This window comes from Oreochromis niloticus, linkage group LG2, assembly GCF_001858045.2.
Source record: "Oreochromis niloticus isolate F11D_XX linkage group LG2, O_niloticus_UMD_NMBU, whole genome shotgun sequence".
Classification (NCBI taxonomy): Eukaryota; Metazoa; Chordata; class Actinopteri; order Cichliformes; family Cichlidae; genus Oreochromis; species Oreochromis niloticus.
In genome coordinates this window covers 17723588-17745953 of record NC_031966.2, presented here as the reverse complement: position 1 = coordinate 17745953, position 22366 = coordinate 17723588, and the positions used below count along the sequence as shown (strand labels likewise).

Sequence of the window (22366 nt, the reverse complement as noted above, 5' to 3'; positions counted from 1 at the left end):
AATGCAGAGTTCCTGTGTGTTGTGATCCATAACAATTAAGTACATTCATATTAATTAGAGGAAACCTTATTCATGCTTCAAGAGTAAAATAATAAGAGCTGTAAAGACAGGCAGGGGACAACACTTGCACAGTCCTGCCCAGAATCACCATCCAAAGATGGGTCCCTCGATAGGTCTAGTCATCCGTGGGAGGCAAGTTTTTCATAAAGCACGGGTCACTCATAAGCTGGTCAAAGGTTCAGCCGTTTTAAAAACACCCACAGGGCAGGCCTGGCCTCAGTTAGAACCCCTAGGCACCAGTTGGCCTTTCTAAGTGGAAAGGCTGACTCCCTACAGCTTGCTGGAGATTTTGGGCAGTGACTCCACAGAATGCAATCACTCTAGGGATAATTACTTAGCTATTAATTCATGTTGTTACATATTATATAAGGCCTTTCATTTGTTTTAAGCTCAAACAGTTATATGTTAGTACATGACAGTGTGCATGTGTCACATAATCTTTTTAGCCACCTGAATATTCTTGTGCTTAAAAATTCAAATGCATTTCAAGTGAATTCCTTAATCTCCCAAGTTTGATGTGGAAGAAGAGAATTGCTGTCAATGAAAAGTTCCACTGTATCCATTTCCGTATATAAATGGCTGTATTGAGCAGCTGCTGTGCACAATTTGAGCAATAGCATGTAACTATATTGCCTTTGCTTTCAAACTGGTTAATGCAGGGATGGAGCAGTAATGCCAGTAGTAGCACACAGATTAGATAAAAGCTCCTCTGAGGCTATGCTGCCAGGTCTGTTCTCTGTATGCAGGGTCAACATAAAAATGCTTCCACTTATACAGTGACCATTTACTTGCACTACTCATTGATTCACATTAGGAAACGGCTCCTCAACAGTGGGATGGTAAATAATTTAGGCAATCTGCTGTCACTAAGCCTAAGTGTGTATTGCACCAGTGAGACTAAATTATGATTGAAGATCTCGTTTACAGGAGAGATGGTAGAATTTAGTTACCTACTATAGAAATGGCTAGGGGGAAAAGCCTTGTAACAAATGACCCAAAAGAAAAGCAAACAAGTGATACAGGTTCACAGAGGATTAAAGAAAAAGTCCCCTTTTATGTTTGTTTTTGTTTCCTAAGAAGCAATTATTATAGCCAAATGTGCTCATTAGCAAAAGCTTGCTTTTTGAGTTCAAAATCGAGAGTTTCCAATAACAAAATAAACTGGACTATAAATGCACCGACTGTGTGGGAAAACACAGGAAGTAAAATAGAAAGAACTGAAGAATAAAATCTTAAAAACCACACGATAAATGAACTTCATGAGTTAAAATGATGCTTTTAAAGATCTATATGTTTTTGTATATAAGCACTAGAGGGAAAACTGTGGAGAAAGTGCATAATGTGTGGGGACAGTAACAGCTAAAATCATCAGACCAGCAATCCTTCACAGCAAAAATGTGTTTCCGATAATAAAAAATCTTTTAGAAAAGTTGTTTTTTGTGGGGGGCGGGGTTCCTTATCATTCTGATTTTTGCTCGAGAACAAGACAGTTCGCAGAATGTGACAAAAGCTTTATTTACTAACCTGACAGGGTTACTAGTGAGAGACACTCGGAGGGATTCCAGGCAATTGAGCAGCTTTTCTTCTGTGATGCCAGAACGCAGTTCATGGACGTATTCTTGGGAAGAAAGGGTACACTCATGCTTACTGTTCCTCAGTCCACCCTGCAAACAAAATATCAGTAGGACAGTTATTAGAGATCAGCAGACCATAGTATAACTCAATTTCTGGAACAATATCTCCCTAAATACATAGAATCGAATGAAAAATTGCAGGTCAATAAACTGAAAAGAAGAATTTGTTAGTGTTAATCAAAAATCCCTTTTATCAGTTTGTTGTATGTAGTAGTATGAGTATGTGGGTCTTTTTTTTACTTTTTCACATTAAAATCTTTTTTCATCTTTTTATTACATGATAATTATAATAATAACATTTGGCTAGGACATCTATGTTTTAGAAGAAGGAGAAGCTGCACCAGCCACTTTCCCTTTCCTAGTCAGCCAAGACTCTAATGATGGACTGTACTGACAGAGAGCCAAAAACAGGCTGCACATGCTATCTGCAGCCACTCCTGCTTGAAGTAAATGGATTCTTGTGTTTAATCTCCACAGGGATCTGTTGCTACACTGATACTTACACAATGAGACTATTGGCATCTATTGGCAGCGATACACACATTTTCAGCACAACAGTGAAACACACTGACACTCACTTTACATTCACTCTCTAAGCACACAGTGGAGTTAACATTGTACTATATATTGGACTACAGCGATCAATGAAAAACTGGACTATAAATGAAAAAGCTCCATATGCAAACTGAAGAATACAACACTGCTTCCACTTGTAGTACACGCTCCACTTTTCTGTTTTTTCTGTTGTTCCGTTTTCATTGTTAATATGACCAAGGTACCATACAAAACACATAAGGAGACAATGCAGAAAAAGCATGTATGCCTAAACCAGACTCCGAGGCAAAATTATCTCCACTGTGTTCATCCCTGGATTGCTGGTTTCCTACAATGTGAGCTGTGCTAATAGCCAGTTTGGGAAGTAATAAGCTAGCTCATTTATCTAGAGAAAAGAGAAGCTTGCTGATCTCCTGCAATGCACAGTGAACATGAAAGAAGCACATTTTTTTGTTGCAAAAACCAGAGGCAGTCTAAGAACAGCAAGCTACCGCTGATTCTGAGCTTTCAGTGTAAACTGAGCTCACAGACTGATTGACCGAATAATGGCGTAAAATCTCTCATATGTATTAGATTCCGGAAAATGCTAAATCACATTCTGTAAATTACTAGAGTGATTCCTGCCAAAAGCAATTACATTTCATTACCAGAAGAAATGTAATCACACATCGTACCTTATATACTGTATCGGCTGTAGGAATATTAATGATGGATCTACAAATTCCAGTTGAAAAAGAAAAGTTTGGGGGGTTTTTTTGTTCAAATGCATGAACCATTCTTCTTTTGTACTGTTAATCTCTTATTTTTCTTTAAAAAATAGTCAACCCTTCTGTGTGACTCAGTCTTTGTGACTGAAAATATTACTTATTATTAGCCTATAGTTATTAAAACAAGGGAGATATAGCAATGCTAATCTGTAATTCTACTCTGGAATCTAAATATTGCAAACATTAACAACCACATGCCTCTTTCCTTCAAATTTCTAAAATGTTGATAGCCAGAGAAAAGCTACAATAGTAACTGTAAGAAGCAACTGATAAAACCAGATATATAGAAATGCAAAATGTAATAGATTTTTATTTAATTTGGAGAAGAGAGACAGATACTCCAAACCCTCAACGAGGTGAAATGAGAAATACAAACCTTGAAATAGATTTCAAGGTTAAAGTCTGACAGTGATGTAAAACTGTTTCATAGAAATTACAGTCATAACAATTACACTTTCCTGGTAGTTAAGGTACTTCAAAGAACATATGTATTTTTAATCCTTGAGTGGTAGAGCTTATGTTTTTGAAATCAGTTCTCAAAGAAAAGTTCATATCATTTGTGTCTAACTCAATGAACCTTTAACTCAATAACTCAGTGTGCATCCGCGTGCGCGTGTTGTTAGACTTATAATTTAATGACTCTACTTTATTAAATTTGATATGCACAGAGTTCAAGTAATTAGCATTTTCAATCACAATGTAATAATCTTCCATTGTTTCACTAAAAATATTCAGAAGCCACAGTGTATCCCTAAAACGGTAGCTGATAAAGATGTCTTGAAAAGACAAAAAGCACTCTGAATTAATATCTTGATATGAATCAGTTAATTTAGACATGGTAACAAATATTATTTAGGGACGGCAGTTAGCTGTTTCTACTTTTACTCTTTTAAAAAGCTAAAAAATGAAAAATAACATTGCTTAAGAGAATGACAACAGATGGGGTCCTGACTTGTTCAAACAGGCACAGCAAGAACATACAAACTCTACTACGATTCACTTCAAATGCAGAACCTTCTGGCTGTGAGGCACCAGTCCAACCACTGTATCACCGAGCTGTGGTTGAGTGTCTGAGTACTTTTTTAATTCCAAATGTTACATTTAGGCTTTTATTTTAGATGAAATAACAATTGATCCATACCAGTTAAGATGTTTATGTCTTGATCTCGACTCTATCTGAAAAGGAACTGGACCGATGAGCTACTAGACGTACTGTGTTTATTGGTACGCTTAAGTGTTCATTAACTGAAAATACTTACTTTTCTGTTGAGCCTCAAAGATGTATTTTTCTCTATCAAGAAGATAAGAAAAAGACTGGATATAGAGTATTCATTACCCAATATTGCCTGGACAAGGATCTTCCATAGTAAATGGACCTAAGTCATTAAAACTGCTGATTAAGATGGTGCATTACCATTAAGTGTCAGGTCCAATCATGCTAAGCATGCACAAGCAGCATATAAGCTATTTAAAAGCTACTTCTCCTCCCAAAAAAGTAGAAGAAAAATAATTAGATTTAGATTATGAGAATGAGCATTGTTGAGAGTTGGTGTAATATGCTGCTTATCCCCTGAAAAAGCCATTGTTGTCTGCTGCAGAATCACAGCAGTCAGATAACCAAAACTTTTGTTTCTGTACAGACGGATGGGGTTTTGAAAACACACTGCTGTCTGCAGCGATTCAGTTTTGATAACAACAAAAGCTAAAGCAGCTCAGTTGGGTAGACAGTGGAGAGGTCGTGTCAGAACTTTGCTCAGTAAAGTTTGGAAAATAATACCTGGTGAGTGTTAAAATCACATTAGTGCACTTCATCTAAATCTGAAGACCAAATACCTGCAAATTGGTACAAGCTTGATGTTGGTTGTTGTAGAGCTTGATGAAATGGAAAGGAATGAGCTGGCATTTACAAACTGCTTTTCTAGTCTTACTGATCATTGAAAGCATTAGGCCGCATTCACCTTTTCACACATTTATACAGCACCCTTGTTTACGCCCTTAAGTTCTTTACCTTTCCTCCATAGGCAATTTGGAATAAACAAGCAATACAACTGAGCAAAAAAAGTCTTTATACTGCAGGAGTTAGATGGAATACCCAGAGGATAGTAAGCAAGACCAGATTTAAATTCAGAGGCTTCCAGCTTCGCCATATCGTGGTTCAGTAACTGAACACTCAGCAGTTTTGATAAGAAACTCTTACAAACTTGAGAAAAAGTTTTGACAAATTCAGACTTTCACAGATAAAACCTGTGACATCCTTAAATACCTCCACTTTTGAGCAAAGTAATCAAAGCCAAAATAATATAAAAGTTTATTGAAACATAGCAGGAAAAACCACTGCATACTGTTAGAGGGGAAAAAAAATTAAAATGTAATGCTGCTTAAACTGGCGTTTTATTTTTGGATAAACTGATTAAGAGACACGATTTGCAGAGAAATACTTCCTCAGCATTGGGCAGTGAGAGGCAAGTGCATCACCCACTTTTTATTAATCTTCTTACCCCTCAATAGTTCCCAGCAAGCATACCGCTATATCCAGAAACACTAGAGCTCTGGTTTCACCACAGGCTCTGACCTCTGGAAACCAAAGACACTGACCATAAACTGTTTTTTTCATGACCCTAGCCCAAATCAATAGAATCCTTTGGGATAATATCAACATTACACTCCCATACTGGCAGCAGAGAAACAATCTGAGGAGCGGGAGGGGGGATTACCTGCTGACCACTGGGTAATAGAGTTTTCCCCCCATCAGGTTCTCAAAAAATGGTCAACAGTACAAAACTGTCAAAAACAGTCCGTACAGAAAGGAAGCAATGGAGGGATGGGAGATGGTGTGTGATGCAGCAGTAAGACATGAAAAGTCAAAGAAGCAGGGGGTATGAGGGTGATAAGAAAAACTAGGGAAGAGATACAAAAAGAGAGTACGGGGAGAAAGGGCAGGGCAGAAAGATAGAACACCTCTACAGTAGAGGACAGACACAGCCTTTTGACCACAGCCTAGAGCCTCATCTCCTGCCGCTTATTGAATCCCCTATTTGTCGATAACAGTATTTCCTGCCAAAGAAAATAGTGCTGGGAGCAATTACTTCACCGAGCCTGTCAATTTCATTTTGGGGGGTTAGGGGAGCATTGAGGCTCATTCCCTCCTCCTCTATCACCTCTGTCTACCTTTCTGTATGCCACGGGGAGTGACTGAGTGCAGCGCCTTCTATCGAGGGCAGGGCAGGGAGACAATGCCAAGGCGCCTGCACCTCCACATGTCATCTTCACCTGTAATGAGCTTATAACAAGCTGGCAGCTTCTTCAGTGCCCAGTGCTCGACACACTCAGGCAGACTGATAGATACATTATTCAGCTTCTTTGTCAGCTTACTGGAAAAACCACATAAGCAGTAACATGTCTCGCCTGGAAGTTAGTGCTAGGAGATAGCTTCCAGGCCAGACATGCTTCTGTCATTCAGTCTGCTGCGCTACCTCTCTCTATCTTTCTCACACATATGCACAAATGCACAACAGGGTTTTGTGTATGGCTCAGAATGGGCCTTTGGGGGTGACTGCATGCGGCAGTAAGCTTGATCATTCTGTACAAAGGCAATGCCTTTGCTACCTTATTTGACAAAAATGATGTCTTTTTCTGGTTTTTCTGATGATTTGATGAACTAAAATCTGTATTACGAAATTTCATAAAACATACCATCTACCAAAACAACTTGGGAGAAGTACACATGCTCTTACCTGACTGGAACAGCTGTTATTTAGATAAAAGGACAATGATGGTACAATCACACAAAAACTTTAAGTTTTTGTGACTGTGACTAAACAGAAATTCCTGCAACTGACAAAATCGTGACTTTTTCAAATACGACTTCTTTCACTGTTTAGGAAAAAATCGACATACTTACAACATAAGTCTACCGTATCCTCTTTATTATTTCCTTTTAACAGCATTATCATCATTTTGTGAACTGATCTTTGGCCCTAATAACCAGGGGTTAGAGCATTCTGACACCCTTGATTAAGAAAGAATTAAATCTGATAGCTACTTTAATACATAATAATATCAAGAAAGTTCATTTTTCATGTGCTACAGCCTGGAGATTCTGCCAGCTGGTGCCACAGAGATACTCACTCAACAAATCAGAAAGTAATGTCACCCCGTGGACGCACCTGCACATGTTAAACACATGCCTGCCGTGCGTTCACGCGTGCAGATATCAATAAAGTTGCGGTCATGGTACTTTAGCATCTATCCAGTGCCACAGAAGGGAAGAACATAAATGGAGGTGCTTTTTTTTTTTTTTTTTTTGAAGTGGCAGGTAATTTCAAATGTAGATTACTTTTCTACAGGCTGGCACACAATCTGTCTGCCAGCTACTGTTACAGTTGGTGCGTTTGAAGACAAACGCTTAATGTGTGATAACCTCCTTGTCAGAAACAAAGAAAGATTCAAAAGATGCAAGAAGGAAGGACAGGAGAAGAAGATGATTAGTTTGAAATGTAAGGACTTTTCAAAAAGCAAAACTGGATCAAATAAGAATTTCAAGTCTGGATGCAATGTCCAAAATGATCATAGATTTTTAATGATCACTACAAGATATGCTCACAAAGTAGCCTATGGATTTCATATTGTCAAATATCTTTGACAAAAACACTCAATGCCCATTCCCATCCAACCACACTCACCCTACTGACACATCATGATACAGCCATAACCACCAAATAACACAAGATGACGCAAATCAAAGGAATAAATAAAGAGAAACCCACAATAAACCAGGTAGTTAAAAAGAATAAAGTAAAGAAAGAATAAATAAATATAAATATATCTCTAATTCCATTTAGCCATTTTGGACTGTTGAGGGTTTCGCATGACTAACTCTAGCTGAGGATGATTCTAGGTACAAAGCATCCAGCAAGATGTATAACCAGTGTTTCACTGAAAGGTCATGTGGTGGAAGCCACCTCTGAACCACCAGTGTTTTGGCAGCGGTTATGCCTGGCAATCATAATCTGCGTGTATTCGCTATTATTGAAAACCTGGAGTCATCTAATAGAAGATGTAATACTGAATCAACAGATCAAAAGGAAAATTAGTATTTGTCAGCACTGACAGAGTGTGCATTACTTTGCACCAACACTTCAGAACATTCCTACAAAGAGTGCTTTAAAGTTCCCACAGTAGCAGATAAGCAAAATGTACAATATGGGTGCGTGAGATTACATTTTAAAGAAATGCAGAATAACTAGATAGACTGAATACCTCTGTTACACATTAAGGCTATTCTGAAGTGGTCCAGGGCAGGCTGTGGTATTCATACCACATTTTTGGGATGTAATAAATCAAAACATAATAAAGCATATGGTCCCCACTCCCCCCCCCCCCAAAAAATCAAGACATCAATTACAAAAAAACAAAGAAAGAAAGAGAGGGAAAAAAACAATTAGTGCTTCTTTATGTCTCATAAATGAAAATAACTAGCACATCCTACTGCTCTATGTAAAAATGATAAAATAATAAAGATAGAATCTGAGCAATTAGTGCATATGAAGCAGCACGACAGCTATGTTATAACTTAATTTCCTGTTCATTAGGGGTTGATAAATTAGTTGTATTAGTTATAGAGAAAAGATACCACAAGAATGGATACACAGTCTACCGACAGGTAGAGAAAGTGTCTCATGTCTCACCTTTTTTCTTATGATATAAACATGACCTATGAATAATGCTGATGACTCAACCGCCAAAGAAAATAAGGTCCGCACAAAACAATCGCAAAGTGACCAGTGTGAAAGATTCTGCACTTAATAAATGAGAAAATTCAACATTTAACACAATCTAAAGTTTGGCATGTGAGTGTGACAGCAGTCACAGTAAAGGTCAACAGGAACACGGATCAGTTGAGATGCTGGTTGGCTGGACAATGACTTTTCCCTAGCCCTACTTAAAGGACAGAGTTCTGGTGCCGACAGATAAGACATTTCATCTAGCCACCAGGGCGCAGGGCTCCCAGCACAGTGGGGGATTTCCCCCCAGACCATGTGGCCAAGTATTTCATCTCTTCCTCTCATCGTCCATCTACAATTCTGTCTTTTTTTACCTCTTCCCATATTTATTCTTTCCCCTTTCTATCTCCCTCCATCCAAAGTCAGGTGTTTTTGAAACGTGGGTAAAAGCTACAAAGAAATATGTGTTTATCTGTACACACCAGGGGCTTTTCTCCTCTTTTATTTATTTTCATTCTCCATCTTCTGCCTGTTGTGGTCAGAAAACAAAATCAGACAGCTTTATTCTCTTACGTCTGGGCAACTACAATCTGGTGATAACATGGACACAATTAGGCCTACAACATTCTTTCAATAATCAAGTCAATAGCTTTATATCTTTGTGTCCAGACAAGACAAGTTCACTACAAAACAGTAGCAGACTGGGAAGAAACACAAAAAACAAGAAGAAGAAAGAAACAATGCAGTATTGGGTTGGTTAAAAAACAGCATTGCAGAGTTTATTTATTAAACTCTGGTCTGTGGCCAAGGCATCGAGGTGTTTTTGCATTTCTGTGCTGATCACCACAGTCTAGAGGATGAGCCCACAAAGGCAGAAGCAACAATAACCCCACCCTCTCTTTTTTCCTTTAACACAAAAAATGCCCACAATAATTTGGGAAGGTAATTCAATTACTTATGGTTTGCTGCTTGTATATGTTTATGAGGTAGGGCTTGCTTATATCACAAATAATAAAATCATTTATCGAAAGCTCTATATGTGTGGTTTTTGTGGGTTCTTTTAAAAGAAATTTCTGGCAGGGTTTTGTTGCAGGGCAGTTTCTTTGAAGGTGCTGCTGCAACAACAATTATTAAGTTTCCATCCTGTAGCACTTATGTTGCAACCTTTCACCACATAAACTTTGCCAAAGTTAAACTAGAAGTATTTTTTAAGGCTAACCTATTTGTGAGACTTCCACCTTGACCTTTGCTATAGTAACAAGGGTGACTGCGTTCACCTTTTTTAAGTGGCTCACCTCCTTCCTTTGTCTTTCACACTTTTACCCTTAGCTTGACCCACACCAGACAGCTCGAGTTTTGGAGAAACCACACACAAGCACCGAGTATGTCGATCCTACTGGCCGTGCTCCTGATACGAACAAGGTGAGGGCAAAAAATAAGCGACGTCAGCAAACTCTCTGGGCTTTCATCTGAAGCTCAAATTTGACCTGCAATATGACAACTTTCATCTACAGTAACTGAAGCGAAATGTTGCCCAAAAATATTCTGTTGAGGAACGCTGGATTCCTAATCATCACTTGACACCAGGGGGCAAAGCAGTGATCATCAGTTAAACTCAAACCAAAGTGTACTACTGGCTAAATGAAAAGGAAAATCCAGAAACTACTCATTAAAAGTCTATGCAAATAATAGCAAGCGAGTGAACCACTGTAACCTTTTGAACTGTGGAAACTTGAAGATGAAATTTAAATGTCTGCATGTGAATAAGAAAAAAAAATCAATGAAACACGATCAGGGGAAAAAAAATCAAGAAGCACAGAGCAATCTTCATATTTAAAGCGAATAAATTACACACTTAAGAGCTCAATTAAAAAGTATATCAATAAAGAAAAAAATACACACATTTACTTACATTTACTTACACTTTATACCTTAAACTACTGTCAAAAGAAGCCATTCAAACAGTTACACACAATTTATATATAATAATACAGTAGCGCCTACATTTATCACATTAATTTATGTTGTTACTCAGAGCTGTACCTCTCTCTTGCACACTCATGTAAATACATGCAATATAACTCTTATACCATACACCATTCTTTGTTCAGATATCATCAATAGAATATATGATGATGATTTTAAAGTTGTGAGTTTAATTTCTTTTAAACTAAAGCTCACACCAGTGTGGCCCTTACTGCCTGTGCAGTCTCCAAGTAAATAACTACAAATTGTGTAAATTGTAAAAATTGTGTTCTTTGTTAACTGTTTGAATTGGTGCAAGTAATTGTGAAGGCTGTAACAAAACTTTCCCCACTGGGGAATTTGTGGCAAGTTATTACAAATTCCTGTTTAGCACCCTCACAAATTCCTGCTTATGGCTACAGAAATGGGTATGGTTTTGGAGCGCCTACATGATCCTCTGTTTAAAGTCCTGGATCCTTAATGTCTGTAACTCCTTCGATCAGAACTTTGGCCTTGGCCTATTGATTTTCTGTAGCCGTACTGTAACAACTTTAACATCCCAATGCATATATATGCACAGCCATATGCATAGTGGGCGTTCGTTTCAAAAATGTACCCAAATTTTACTCAGTTAACTTCAGCTCTCTCTCTTTTTTAAACAGCACTGCTTTTTTAATTTTTAATTTTTTTATAATTAACTAAAGGCCACTGACGCCACAGTCAATTAATGCCTGACAAGTAGGACTGCTGGAAAGCTTGTAACACAAATTTTGAGCTTTTCTTGTATGTCTGTGTGTTCTTGTGTGTATGCGCACTTACATTAATATGGTTCTGCTCACACAATAGTGTGTGCATGCTTGAGAGCCCGTGTTTGCACACGTACGTTTGTTGGGTTATGTTTGTGTGTGGTGCAGAATATTCCCCTAAGCAGTTCTCCCTGTGCTTTGCAGGGCTCACGCCTGCACTGAATTTCAATGACACTTCTATGAAGATAGGAGCAGATGTCAGCCAGCTCACTGAAAGTCAGGTAGAAGAGAGTGAGAAAAGTAGAGGGAGTAAAATTGAATACATACTAGCCAGAGAGGGAAGTCTTAAGTTGCACATCTACTTGTAGCAGTGTACACGAAAGACGTAATTTCTTTTTACATGAAAAACAAGCAAAATAGAATAAACTCAGATATCAACTTGTTATTTTGTCTTTTCTACGTTATCTGGATGATACCTGTTTAAGTTTTCCCATTCCTTATTGTAATAAGGGAATTGTTTGATGGCTAAAGGAGCATTTGGCTTTGCAGGCTTCTTCCTTTTGCACAATGGCCTCATAGTACCACAACTGCCACAACTACCAGTCCAAAATATAATTAGATACACAATATTTGTATTTCATAAAATATAAAAATTCTAAATCTGTTTTTGAGTAATGTAAAAACTATTGGAAAAATCTGGAAAAACTGTGACTGGACCTAAACTTGCTAATAAACATTACAGCTAGTAGCTATAGCTTCTGCACAGTTTTACTTGAATTAGCAAAAAATGATGGGCTTGATCCATTTACATTCTCATTGCAATGCATTATATGTGCTTGTGTGCTTTTTTCCCTAATCCACCTAAGTTGTCCAGCTACTGAGCGAATGTTAACCAAAGGTGATGAAATGGATAAAAGACAACTGATGGACTGGGTTTTGTGAGTTGAAATTCCATCAATAAGATCATTACAGAGACTTATGGATTTTTTTCTCCATTAGCTCAAACTAAAAATAAGCCCTTGCAGTGACTCACCCACACTGCTTTCAAGATAATGTACTACACTCCAACCACTCACCAATCAATTCAAGGTCAGCAGGTGGCTCAATATTGTCCCAAAAGTTTCCAGAAAGCACAAAGACATGGGGTATTTTGCATGTAGATGAGGTGACAAAGTGGACAAATTTCCAGTTACATAAAGTGTCAAATAATGACAGAAAAAAAAAACCTTGAAAGATGCAAGAAGCCTTCTTGCCATTTGTTTCCCACTCATGTGCTCCCACTGCTGTGGCGGATGGGGTTAACAACTGAGCAGTTAAGCAGCTAAAGTCACACAGGATCTAATTTAGGTTTTCACTGTTGTCTCTGCTGCATTGATTGCAATGTGAAGGCCTAATGAACTCTGTACTTTGTGCTCTTGTATCTAGCTCTGGGACCTCAGGTATGAAGCCAAGAGCTGCAACTACTGACTAAAAGTTTGGAAAAGGACTACAAAAAAAAAGTCTGAAGGAAGAGAAACAACGCTGACACTATTAATAAATGAGAAGGAGCACTGATGCTGGTTTCTAATGTGTGACCTGTTTTACACACCTCTGTCCTTTTTCGATGATCCTCTCCATAAGGGACTAATCTCGATAAATCATACATAGGACAAGCACAATATGGGGGCAAAAGGTCCACGTTAGTCTAATATTCATCTTTTCTCCAATGCTTTCCGAAGAGATTCAGCTGAATAACAACCCCAGTTCTAAGAATAAACAACACTTCAATTACCTTTTGTTGACTTCAAAAGTTGCAAGAGATTATGTGTGTAGACACAACGTGAGGCAACAGATCATCAGCAAAACATTCATCCGGAGAGAGAAGTGGGTTTAAGGTGTCTAGCCATTATGAGGATGCATGACTAAGCCTGAAAGCTAATAGAGCGCTACAAAGCAAGCAATAAGAACCAGACAAGCCACAGAGCATTGTTTTACCTCATATGATTTGGACCTGAGAAGTTCATATAGAGCTTAAAGAATGATAATAAATATTTCTAATACACTCGGGCATGTATGCTGACTCACAAAGGGTCACTCTGTAATCCAGCAATAGTACACACACTCACACACACATAGGCAAAACAGACCAGAGACTGTGGAATGCTGTATTACTGTTGGTGAGGTATGTGTAACAGTGCAGACTGCCTGTTTCCAGCTTAGTTTCTCTCATGTTAGTGAGTGTAGTTTTGCTTTGGCCTTTTACCGCCTGCTGTTGGCCTTTTGCTACGCTGCCTTTGTCACTGTGTGAAATTAATCAAGCTCTGCCGGCTTGGCCTTAGCCCTTCGCTTCTACTACTGATGGGTGCCAGACTGGTGATCCAAACCTCTGGATCACTCAGAGTTCACAGTCTTGTGTTTTACTGGTACTATAGACTTGCCCACCTTCACCTACACAGCTTGTGTGAAACAAAACAAAAAGTTTACACAATAAAATCCTAATTGTATATACAAAGTGCCTCCATCTCACTTCCTAACTCTGGACATAAGGATGTACTATGTTTTGTGCAGCTCGTACTAAGTAAAGGTTGATGGGTCTATCTTGATTAACTTAACACCTGCATACCCGTGCGTAATCCCTGCTACTGAAATATTCTGCATTCTTATCAGCAAAGCACACAAAACCCACAAACCATCATTTTCTACTCATTTCTCCAACCTGAGAACAAACTTTCAAGAATGTGCAATAAATAAAAGAGAGGGAGAAAATAGGCAGAATGAATGGGACAAAAAACTGGGCACAGGTAAAAATGATTTGGCAGGGACATTAATGATGTCCAATCCCTACACAGGTTCAGCGGGCAGATTATGATGGAGGGGACAAGCATGATTTATGACAATGACAGTCCTAGGAGAATGGAGATGGGCCTTGCCAGAAGCAGAGTGCGAGGTATGCAAGTGTGTTTGTATTTGTGTTAATGTTTGTGTTTGCAGTACTGACCCTAAACTTGGACGGATTTTAAATGGGAACAGACTGAGCTCTGACCAGGTAAACACAGGAATGTACACACCCAAAAAAAAACAAGCAAAAAAAAAAAAAACCCCACCAAAAATAACACATGCACTCAAACTGACAAAGCAAGAAAAAAGCTCGGCATTTTCCAAACCTCGAAGCAGTGGGTTGGGTACATCGGATTCAGCTTTGATCTCCCTCTCATGTCTGCATTGGGGTTGTATCATCTCTAATAACCACAGATACATTTCCTCTCCCCTTCCCTGTTAGCTAGATAAATAGGATTTCAAATTGTCTGGTGCTACCCCATCAGAAGAAAAACATGATCTATGAAATATCTTCCCATGAAAAACCCATACTGAGAGATTATCTTCTCATCACACAGACAGCACAGCTAACAGATAAGGGTGAGAGAGAGGATCTGTACTGAAAGTGGAACACAACAACTATGTGTGAAGAAGGTGAATGTGAATGTGTGTGTGTGTGTGCTCAGCGTTGGGTCTTTGAATTGATGTTTGTGTGCATGTAAATAGAAAATATATCAAACTAAATTTGGAGAGAAAGCAAAAGCAATGCAGTTCCACTCTGATTTCCTCCACTTACGTCCCAAACCTAGCCCCCTCCCACGGTAATCAAGTAAGACTGGAAACTTTGCAAATTTACATTGAAGACTCAGGAAACAAAAACTACTTCTTCTGATATCCATGCTATTACTTTGTCTCCATTGAGAGTCTGCAGCCCATTCAATAGCAGTAGAAACACCTATTCATCAAAGCATCTGTGTTCAGGTCCTGCCTAATAACAGATGGAGAGATCTTTAACAGCCCATAAATGAAGGCTCTAAACTCGAGAGAAAGCACTTGCATCAGCAGAGTAACAGCTAAACGAACTCTCTCCTAGGCTGGGCTTGACTACTCCAACAAAGCAAGATTAATTTGCCTGTTGAATTGAGGCTGATGTCCCAAGCATGGCATGCTGCCTAGCTGATGGTGAGGTGCAATGGTGTCTCCCATGCGCCAAGAACATTGGTTAAATGTCAACACAGCAACACTACATTCAAAAAGCAGAAAGTGGATTCCAAAGCTTTAGTTAGAAGGGAGTGTGCATGTCTTTATCTGGCAGCAAATATATGGTCTCGATATACAAATCAGACATTTAATCAAAATGATATCTGCATCCACTGCTAACGTACCATCTATGGTAAACACAAATCAATTAGCAAATGATTTATTACAGAGATATTAAAAAGAAATCCCTGAACCACATCGGTGCTACCGTAAATAATGAATCAAAAATATCATTCAGCACATCAGTGAACACAAACTTTAACCTTGGTTCAATTATTAAAAAACTGTCCAAAAAGGAAAGAAAAATATACCCAGTAAGACTCTGTTATGAGGCAAGAGAATGGGTAACAGCCTTGTCATATGCACACAGTATTTCTGTCTTGGTCAGTGCATGTGTTGGACATGTGTCTGCAAGGTGAACTCGAGATACGTTGAAGACACTGTAGCTTCTCAAGCAGAGACCACTACAGTGCTGCCTTCCTTTTTTGGCCTGTTTTTCCCCCATGTCTGACAGGTGTGACCTTTCGGCTGTGCTGGTAGCAGCCACTTTCGTCCCCAGATAGAAGGCCTGGATTAGTCACTACCTCTCAGGATTGTGGCACCTTGCACAAATGCGCATGTGAGGCCCAAGCTCTCCAGCATGGCCGAAGGGCCGGCTATGAAAAATAGAACACCTAATGCCTGGAGATAGAGACATTCATCAAAGACCAGTGCCCCTGCCTCTCTGCTTTGTGTGCTGCCTTCCCTGCCTATTCTCTATTCAGTACTGAGATGCAGAAACAACTCACTTACTGCAGAGTCATAAAAGAAAGATGGAGAGTTTTATTATTATTGCTGTAAGAATGTAATATTATTTCTAGACCTATTCCCTCAAAAGAGACCCTTGCTTTTTTTTTTCTACAGCCATTCACAAGTGATCTCTTGTGTTAAGAAGGAAATGAAGATATCAGAGTCTCATAAGAATAGACATCAACAGATGGGTGCATATGGAACTTCTTCACTACTCGATTCAGCACAGCGGGTCGCCTCCATTGGCCACCTTTTGAATGACAATTGAAAGAAGACCACTGAGAATATCAGGATGCCAAAAATATCCTGGGAAATGATAGCCATGCCGACTAATATCAAGCAGTGAGACCAGTTAACCTTTGCAGTGAACTGCTAAACCCTGGGGTATAGCCTTGTAATGACATCTCTTCCTCCGTGCCTTCGTTCCATCTCTGCATTCCTCCCTGTTGATCCTGGCAGGTCACAGAGGAGTACTATAGTTAAAGATGCTGCCCAGGGTTTGTTCATGCTGAAATATAACGGAACACACGGAGAGACCGGTTTCTCTTAGTTTATTCAAATTCCACTCTACCAACAAGGGGTTAGCAAGACACTGGGAGGTGGGGGAGGCTACTGAAAATATCAAAGTCTAAAGGTTCTGTACCAGGAGACGTTAGCTGTGCCTGGAAGACATGGTAATGCGAGCGAACCTATGGAGAAGAAAATGTAGACGGCTCAGAAATACTGAGTTCAAACATGAAGATCAGGATCAGGACGATATGCATGCCAAACACATGCAGCATACATATTCCTTCCAAATTTATCCAGTTCAGATCTCTGAATTGCTACTGCAACTTCCATTGGAGCTTTGCTTTTCTTATGCAATAGGAAAACTATGTTGAAAAAGCTATGGCACCAAAGATCGGCTTCCTCCAGTGGGTGAAGGTGATTTTTCACATAAGGACTGCATGTAACAAACACGGCAGACTGTGCCAAAGGCTATCCAGTAGGATTTCAGATACACACACACCATATTTCTCAGTAACACCACAGCTCCAGGTGCCTCACGGGGCCACAGCCTTCCTTCATCCCTTCATCTATCCCCCTGTACCCTTCTCTCTCTGATCGTCATCTTTTCTCTCTCAAAACCTTAGCTTTAGACGGACCTTCATTGGGAAAGCTCCTGCTGTCATACATAGGTCTTCGAAGAGCAATAGGAAAAGGAAAGAAAAAATCAAAATGAGGCAATACTCACAACAGTTCAGCAATGAAGCAAATCAAACTTAAACCGCCCCTTCCATTGTTGTATACAGTAAATGACCTATGAAGAGGAACTGAGCAAGTGTGTAAGTACCATTTGACTAATAAGAGCACACTGCAGTGCTGTTTCATGTACCATAATGTGTCTGTTTGCTCAAGTGACTGAACATTGCATCAGGCATGCAGATTGTGTTTGTGCATGCGCCTTTGTGTGTGCCTGCGTGTGTTCTCTGCCAATGCCAAGGGCCTCTCAAACGTGGGGGGTAAAGCGCTCTTTAAGAATGGGATTTAGTAACGCACAGGCAGCTCTAGCATGGCAGCTTCAAAGCGGAGGCAGGCAGAAATTCCTTCCGCACATGTGCGTTTCCGTGCATGTGCGCACATGTGCGTGTGTGATGTATATTTTTTTTTTCATGGATAAACCTATTGCCATTCCAAAGACAGTTCATCTAAAAAGCTTTATATGGTAGTACCGCCACACACAGCACCATCAAGAAAAAAAACGTGCTTGAATGATTTCAAGTATTACATGCTGTATGTTATACGAGCGAACCAGGCAACGGAGCATGAGAAGAGGAACAAAAAGGGTGAGGTATGGTGGATGGCAACATAAGGAGACTTCAGTGAAAGTAAAAGGGTTTCATTTTCAGTTCTAGTGAACTGGGATTTTCTACAATAAGGCAACAAGGTGCAGGTGCTTGGCTATGATAGAAATTATACTGTAATCTTGATTATTTAACACAATGATTTATTAACTTGGCAAAAAAAGAGCTACTTAAATTTAAGGCATAATTTTCTTTTTTTTTCTAAGGGAATTTTTCTGCCTTTAAATATAACGGAAATTATTTTATTTATTTAATTTGTGATCACACAGAAAAAAACAATACTGGCCAACATTTTATCAGTTATTACAGCTTGTCAGCAGCAGTAGCATTGTAGCAAAATACTGCTGACATAGTGTTATGTACAGTGACAAATTAAGAGACAGTCTAGGCAGTGTTTTCAATGGAAATTTTGAGTGAAAGTTATGGATGTGCATGAGTACTTGACTAGGTAGTGGAGGAAGCAGTTTTATGCAGTACAGGAATAAGGCCCTGACCAGCAGGTGATATTAACCATAAAGCCTATCTCAATAGATCCGACACCACGGCAGGATGTTTGTAAATACCGAGACCCGGGGGCCAGCAGATTTGCATGCCTCATGGACCTACACGGCAGGTATGAGGAAAGTAACAGAGAGCCGAGGCTGATTGCCAAGAGCCACGTGCTGCTGCAAGTGGGTGAGACATTCTAAGAGCAAACTAGAGACAAAGGCAACCGTTAATAACCCTCCCACAGAGTCGCAGATGGAAAACTTCAGAGTTTTACTTCCTCGAGATATATGTTGTTGACCTAAGGCTCTCTTTTTTTTTTTGTTCAATTTTTTCACATTAACACTAAACAGTGAGTTTGATCTTTTAAGTAGGGGTGAAGGTGCACTTCTGCAAAAGAAAGGGGTGTGCTTGAGTTACAACACAACAAAAAAAAGAAAAAGAAAAAACAAGCTTTGTAACGACAGTAAATGTGAATAAAGTAATCGTCTCAAGTTTGTCCTCCAGTGGAATCTTACACTAGACAACGATGTGAAAGTGGGCTTTTCCAGAAATGATGATCCTGTGTAATATCCTGCGTAATATTGTAAAGATATAACAGGTCTAAAAGATTTTACCAGCTGATATTCGCAAGTACACACAGATAAATGAACAGCTTGAGCTGTATTTGCATGTGCAGTACTCACCTCAAGATCTATATTTAACCCAAAACAGTGAAATTCTCGTTTTTTTCTTATAGTTTTGTGTGTGTGTGCTTGGATTTAGTTGACTATACAAGGACGCCAAGGTAGTCATCTTATCCAGTGGTGTCACTTGTGATACACATGCAGCATGATTTCAACAACATTCCAGATGAGTAGCACGAGTTCCTGGTATCTGACTTCGAATCATGTCAGTGTGTAATAGAACATGAACATATTACTTGCCCGAGAATCACTCACTGATTCATTTCATTCCATTTGGTTTAGCTGACCGTAACTCTGTCTGGTCCCACTACCCCTGCCAGCCACTACAGACTGATATGCCTCCTCCAAGGGAATGATGAGTAGGCAAAGATTGCTCAAACTTCTGCTCAGTGGGCTACTCTCTGCCAGCCAGTCAGTCAGACAGGCAGCCAAGTTAAAAGATTTATAATTTGATCTGAAAATTAGTTATCTAAATTTGCCTGGTGACAGAGACAGGATTTTATGATTTTTCCATACAGACAGCTTTCTGGGCCGCCAGAAGAGTGACAAGGATAGAATTGAAATGAAGGAGTCTGCCAAAAAGCTAACTATAAAATTCCATCAGCCAAAGAACTCTACTCCTCTGGGCCCTTGCCCAATGGGCAACAGGAGACAGGGAGAGGAAAAGATATTCAGAAAGAGAGAGAGAGCTATGAAGAGGAAACAGATGGGAAACGGAAGAGGATTTACGATGGGTGACGGTCCCCTTTTAACCCCAATATTTGCTAAGAGGAAAAAGGATGGTGAAATTACATTACAGGGTCCGCGATCAATACCCACAAATATTAAATTGCCCCTGAGTCCTTCTGCCTATACACATGACTTTATGTGGAGCAACACCATTTAGAGCTAACATTAGCTGGTGTAGTGATGACGTTCCTGACGCAATCATCGGCTACGGAGCGTCGAGGCCTGCCTCGAGTTCATCTTTCATGGGTCACTTGCAAGATACTATAAAACCAAAGCGCAGAGTCAATATTAATGAGAGAAGACATATTCCAAGCGGAGCTGGTGACAGCAAGTGTATCGGCAGCCTTTTCCACCTTTATCTGCCTATCAGTGGGTGAACAAGGCCATGTTTGAGATTAGGTTTCAAGAGAAATGTGGTGAGTGAGTATGACTTGCCTGTCACTGCATCTACAAACACCTCAGAGAGTTGTCACAATAATGGAATTTTTGTTTGGAGGAATGTTAGGAGCGGTGGGAACAGGGCAGACAGATAAACAAGAATATGGGTTCAGTTGTCATTACTGCTGTAAACAGGGACACAAGATTATCAAATGTTTTCATCAGTGAAAACATGAGTACTATAATTTGAGTACTATTTGTGTTGATATCATGATATGTGGGTTTATCAAGAAACCCTTAATGTGACTTTTCACTACTCTGCTCTGTTATAGACAGTCAGTAGGGGTAACGTGCGACACAAAAAGTTGTTTCTTCTTCTTTTTTTTTCTTTTTTTTCTATGAATGATCAGGCATGCCATGCCAGAAAGGTTTTATTTGCAGGTAAACCACAGTGAGTTTGTCCCCTATTAGTAAAATATGATCTCCCTAGTAAAAATGATTTTGAGTCTCCAAAATATTGACAATGTTTTTCATGCAATTGAATTTTTCTGAGTCTTCACCACTGATCATGCATAAAATTAGGCTATTATGATGTATGATTCGTGCATGTGGGTGATTTATCACAAATTTGCTACAATAAAAATACCAGCATGCATTCTACTCTTTCCCAGCTTCATTTCCATCTTTGTTAAAAATAAAATAAAAATAGTTAACTAATGTATTAACCATAGCATTCAAAAGATAAAGATGTACTTATTTTCGCACAGGAGGACAGATTAGTACAGTGTATTACTATTATTACTGAAATAAACAGCCTCTCTTCTCACTTCTCTCCACATGTGGTACAAGAGGCACAGCAAGTAACAGCAACTACTTTTATGTATTTACTTGTTAATATTCAAATTCTTATTAGAAGAAATAATGATATATACAAGCTAACTTGATGTTTTATAATGTTGCATCTGTTCTTTCTGACCACAAAAAAAAGTTGAACTAGTGGGTTCCACGAAAGCAGCGATATTGTTTGCACATGCCAGTATGTGTAGGCAGGAAATGTCAGGTCAAAGAATACTGATTTTTGAAATATATATTGACTAGACATCAATTAGAGCGACTGAAGGAATGCAGAAATTGCATTGTATCTTTGTGTTGAGACAGCATTTTAGTTCCTGGTCGAAGCAAACTGCACATGATTATTAAAATTATCAGTAACCAGATAAGGAGACTAAGTTATGACTTCATTTTAAGAAAATAAAAATGTCTTTCTAATGCTCAAATTTCTCTGAAAATGCAAACCCAATATGTAGAGAAATTTCGTTTTTTAAACTTGGGATCCTCAAATAAAAGCATAACAAACTTTGCAAGCACAGAAAATTTTTAACTTCCATAAACATTTGTCTCTAAAAAAACAGTAGCTTTCGTTCGGATTTTCAAGTTACTTAATGGAATATTTCTCCTAACACACGGAAGTGCAGGACTTGAATGATTAACATGCAAAAAGGTGCATTCAACTTGCCATGCACCAGTGACGGCAATAATGTCCCACTGTGGATGCAAAATCCCTGGGGTTTAATCGCCTAAATACAAAGAGTGAAAAGGAAGAGAGCATCCTCATTCTGAGCAGGAGTAACATTAGCTCAGTCAGGCTAAGACAAGCATCACATTCATGGACCAACAATGGAACCAAGCGCTGTGGTAAATTGGCCTGTATAAGCCCCATAAACCATTCCAGATAATGCGCAACTGGTTAGTGGGCAGACATAATGAGGTTTATCGCATTGTAAATGCACACAATTGGCCCTGTTTGGTAAAATACAACAAATGCACACGGGCACTGAGGTGTGAAGCTTTTTAAGAGTTTCTAAGAATTATGCGAGCGGGGAGTTCGATGTGTGCTTTAGCTAAAAAGCTATCATTACCCAACAAGCAAGAGGATTTAAAAAGCTGA

General features: G+C 39.1%; 1 protein-coding gene across 1 annotated transcript in view; it reads right to left on the bottom strand.

The window, feature by feature from the left end:
* diaph2 (diaphanous-related formin 2) overlaps positions 1-22366 on the bottom strand; it is a 346460-nt gene that overhangs the window by 250237 nt on the left and 73857 nt on the right. The window contains exon 6 of the mRNA XM_019364462.2: positions 1585-1724. Coding sequence (XP_019220007.1) covers positions 1585-1724 — 140 coding nt within the window. The remainder of the gene's footprint in view (positions 1-1584; positions 1725-22366) is intronic.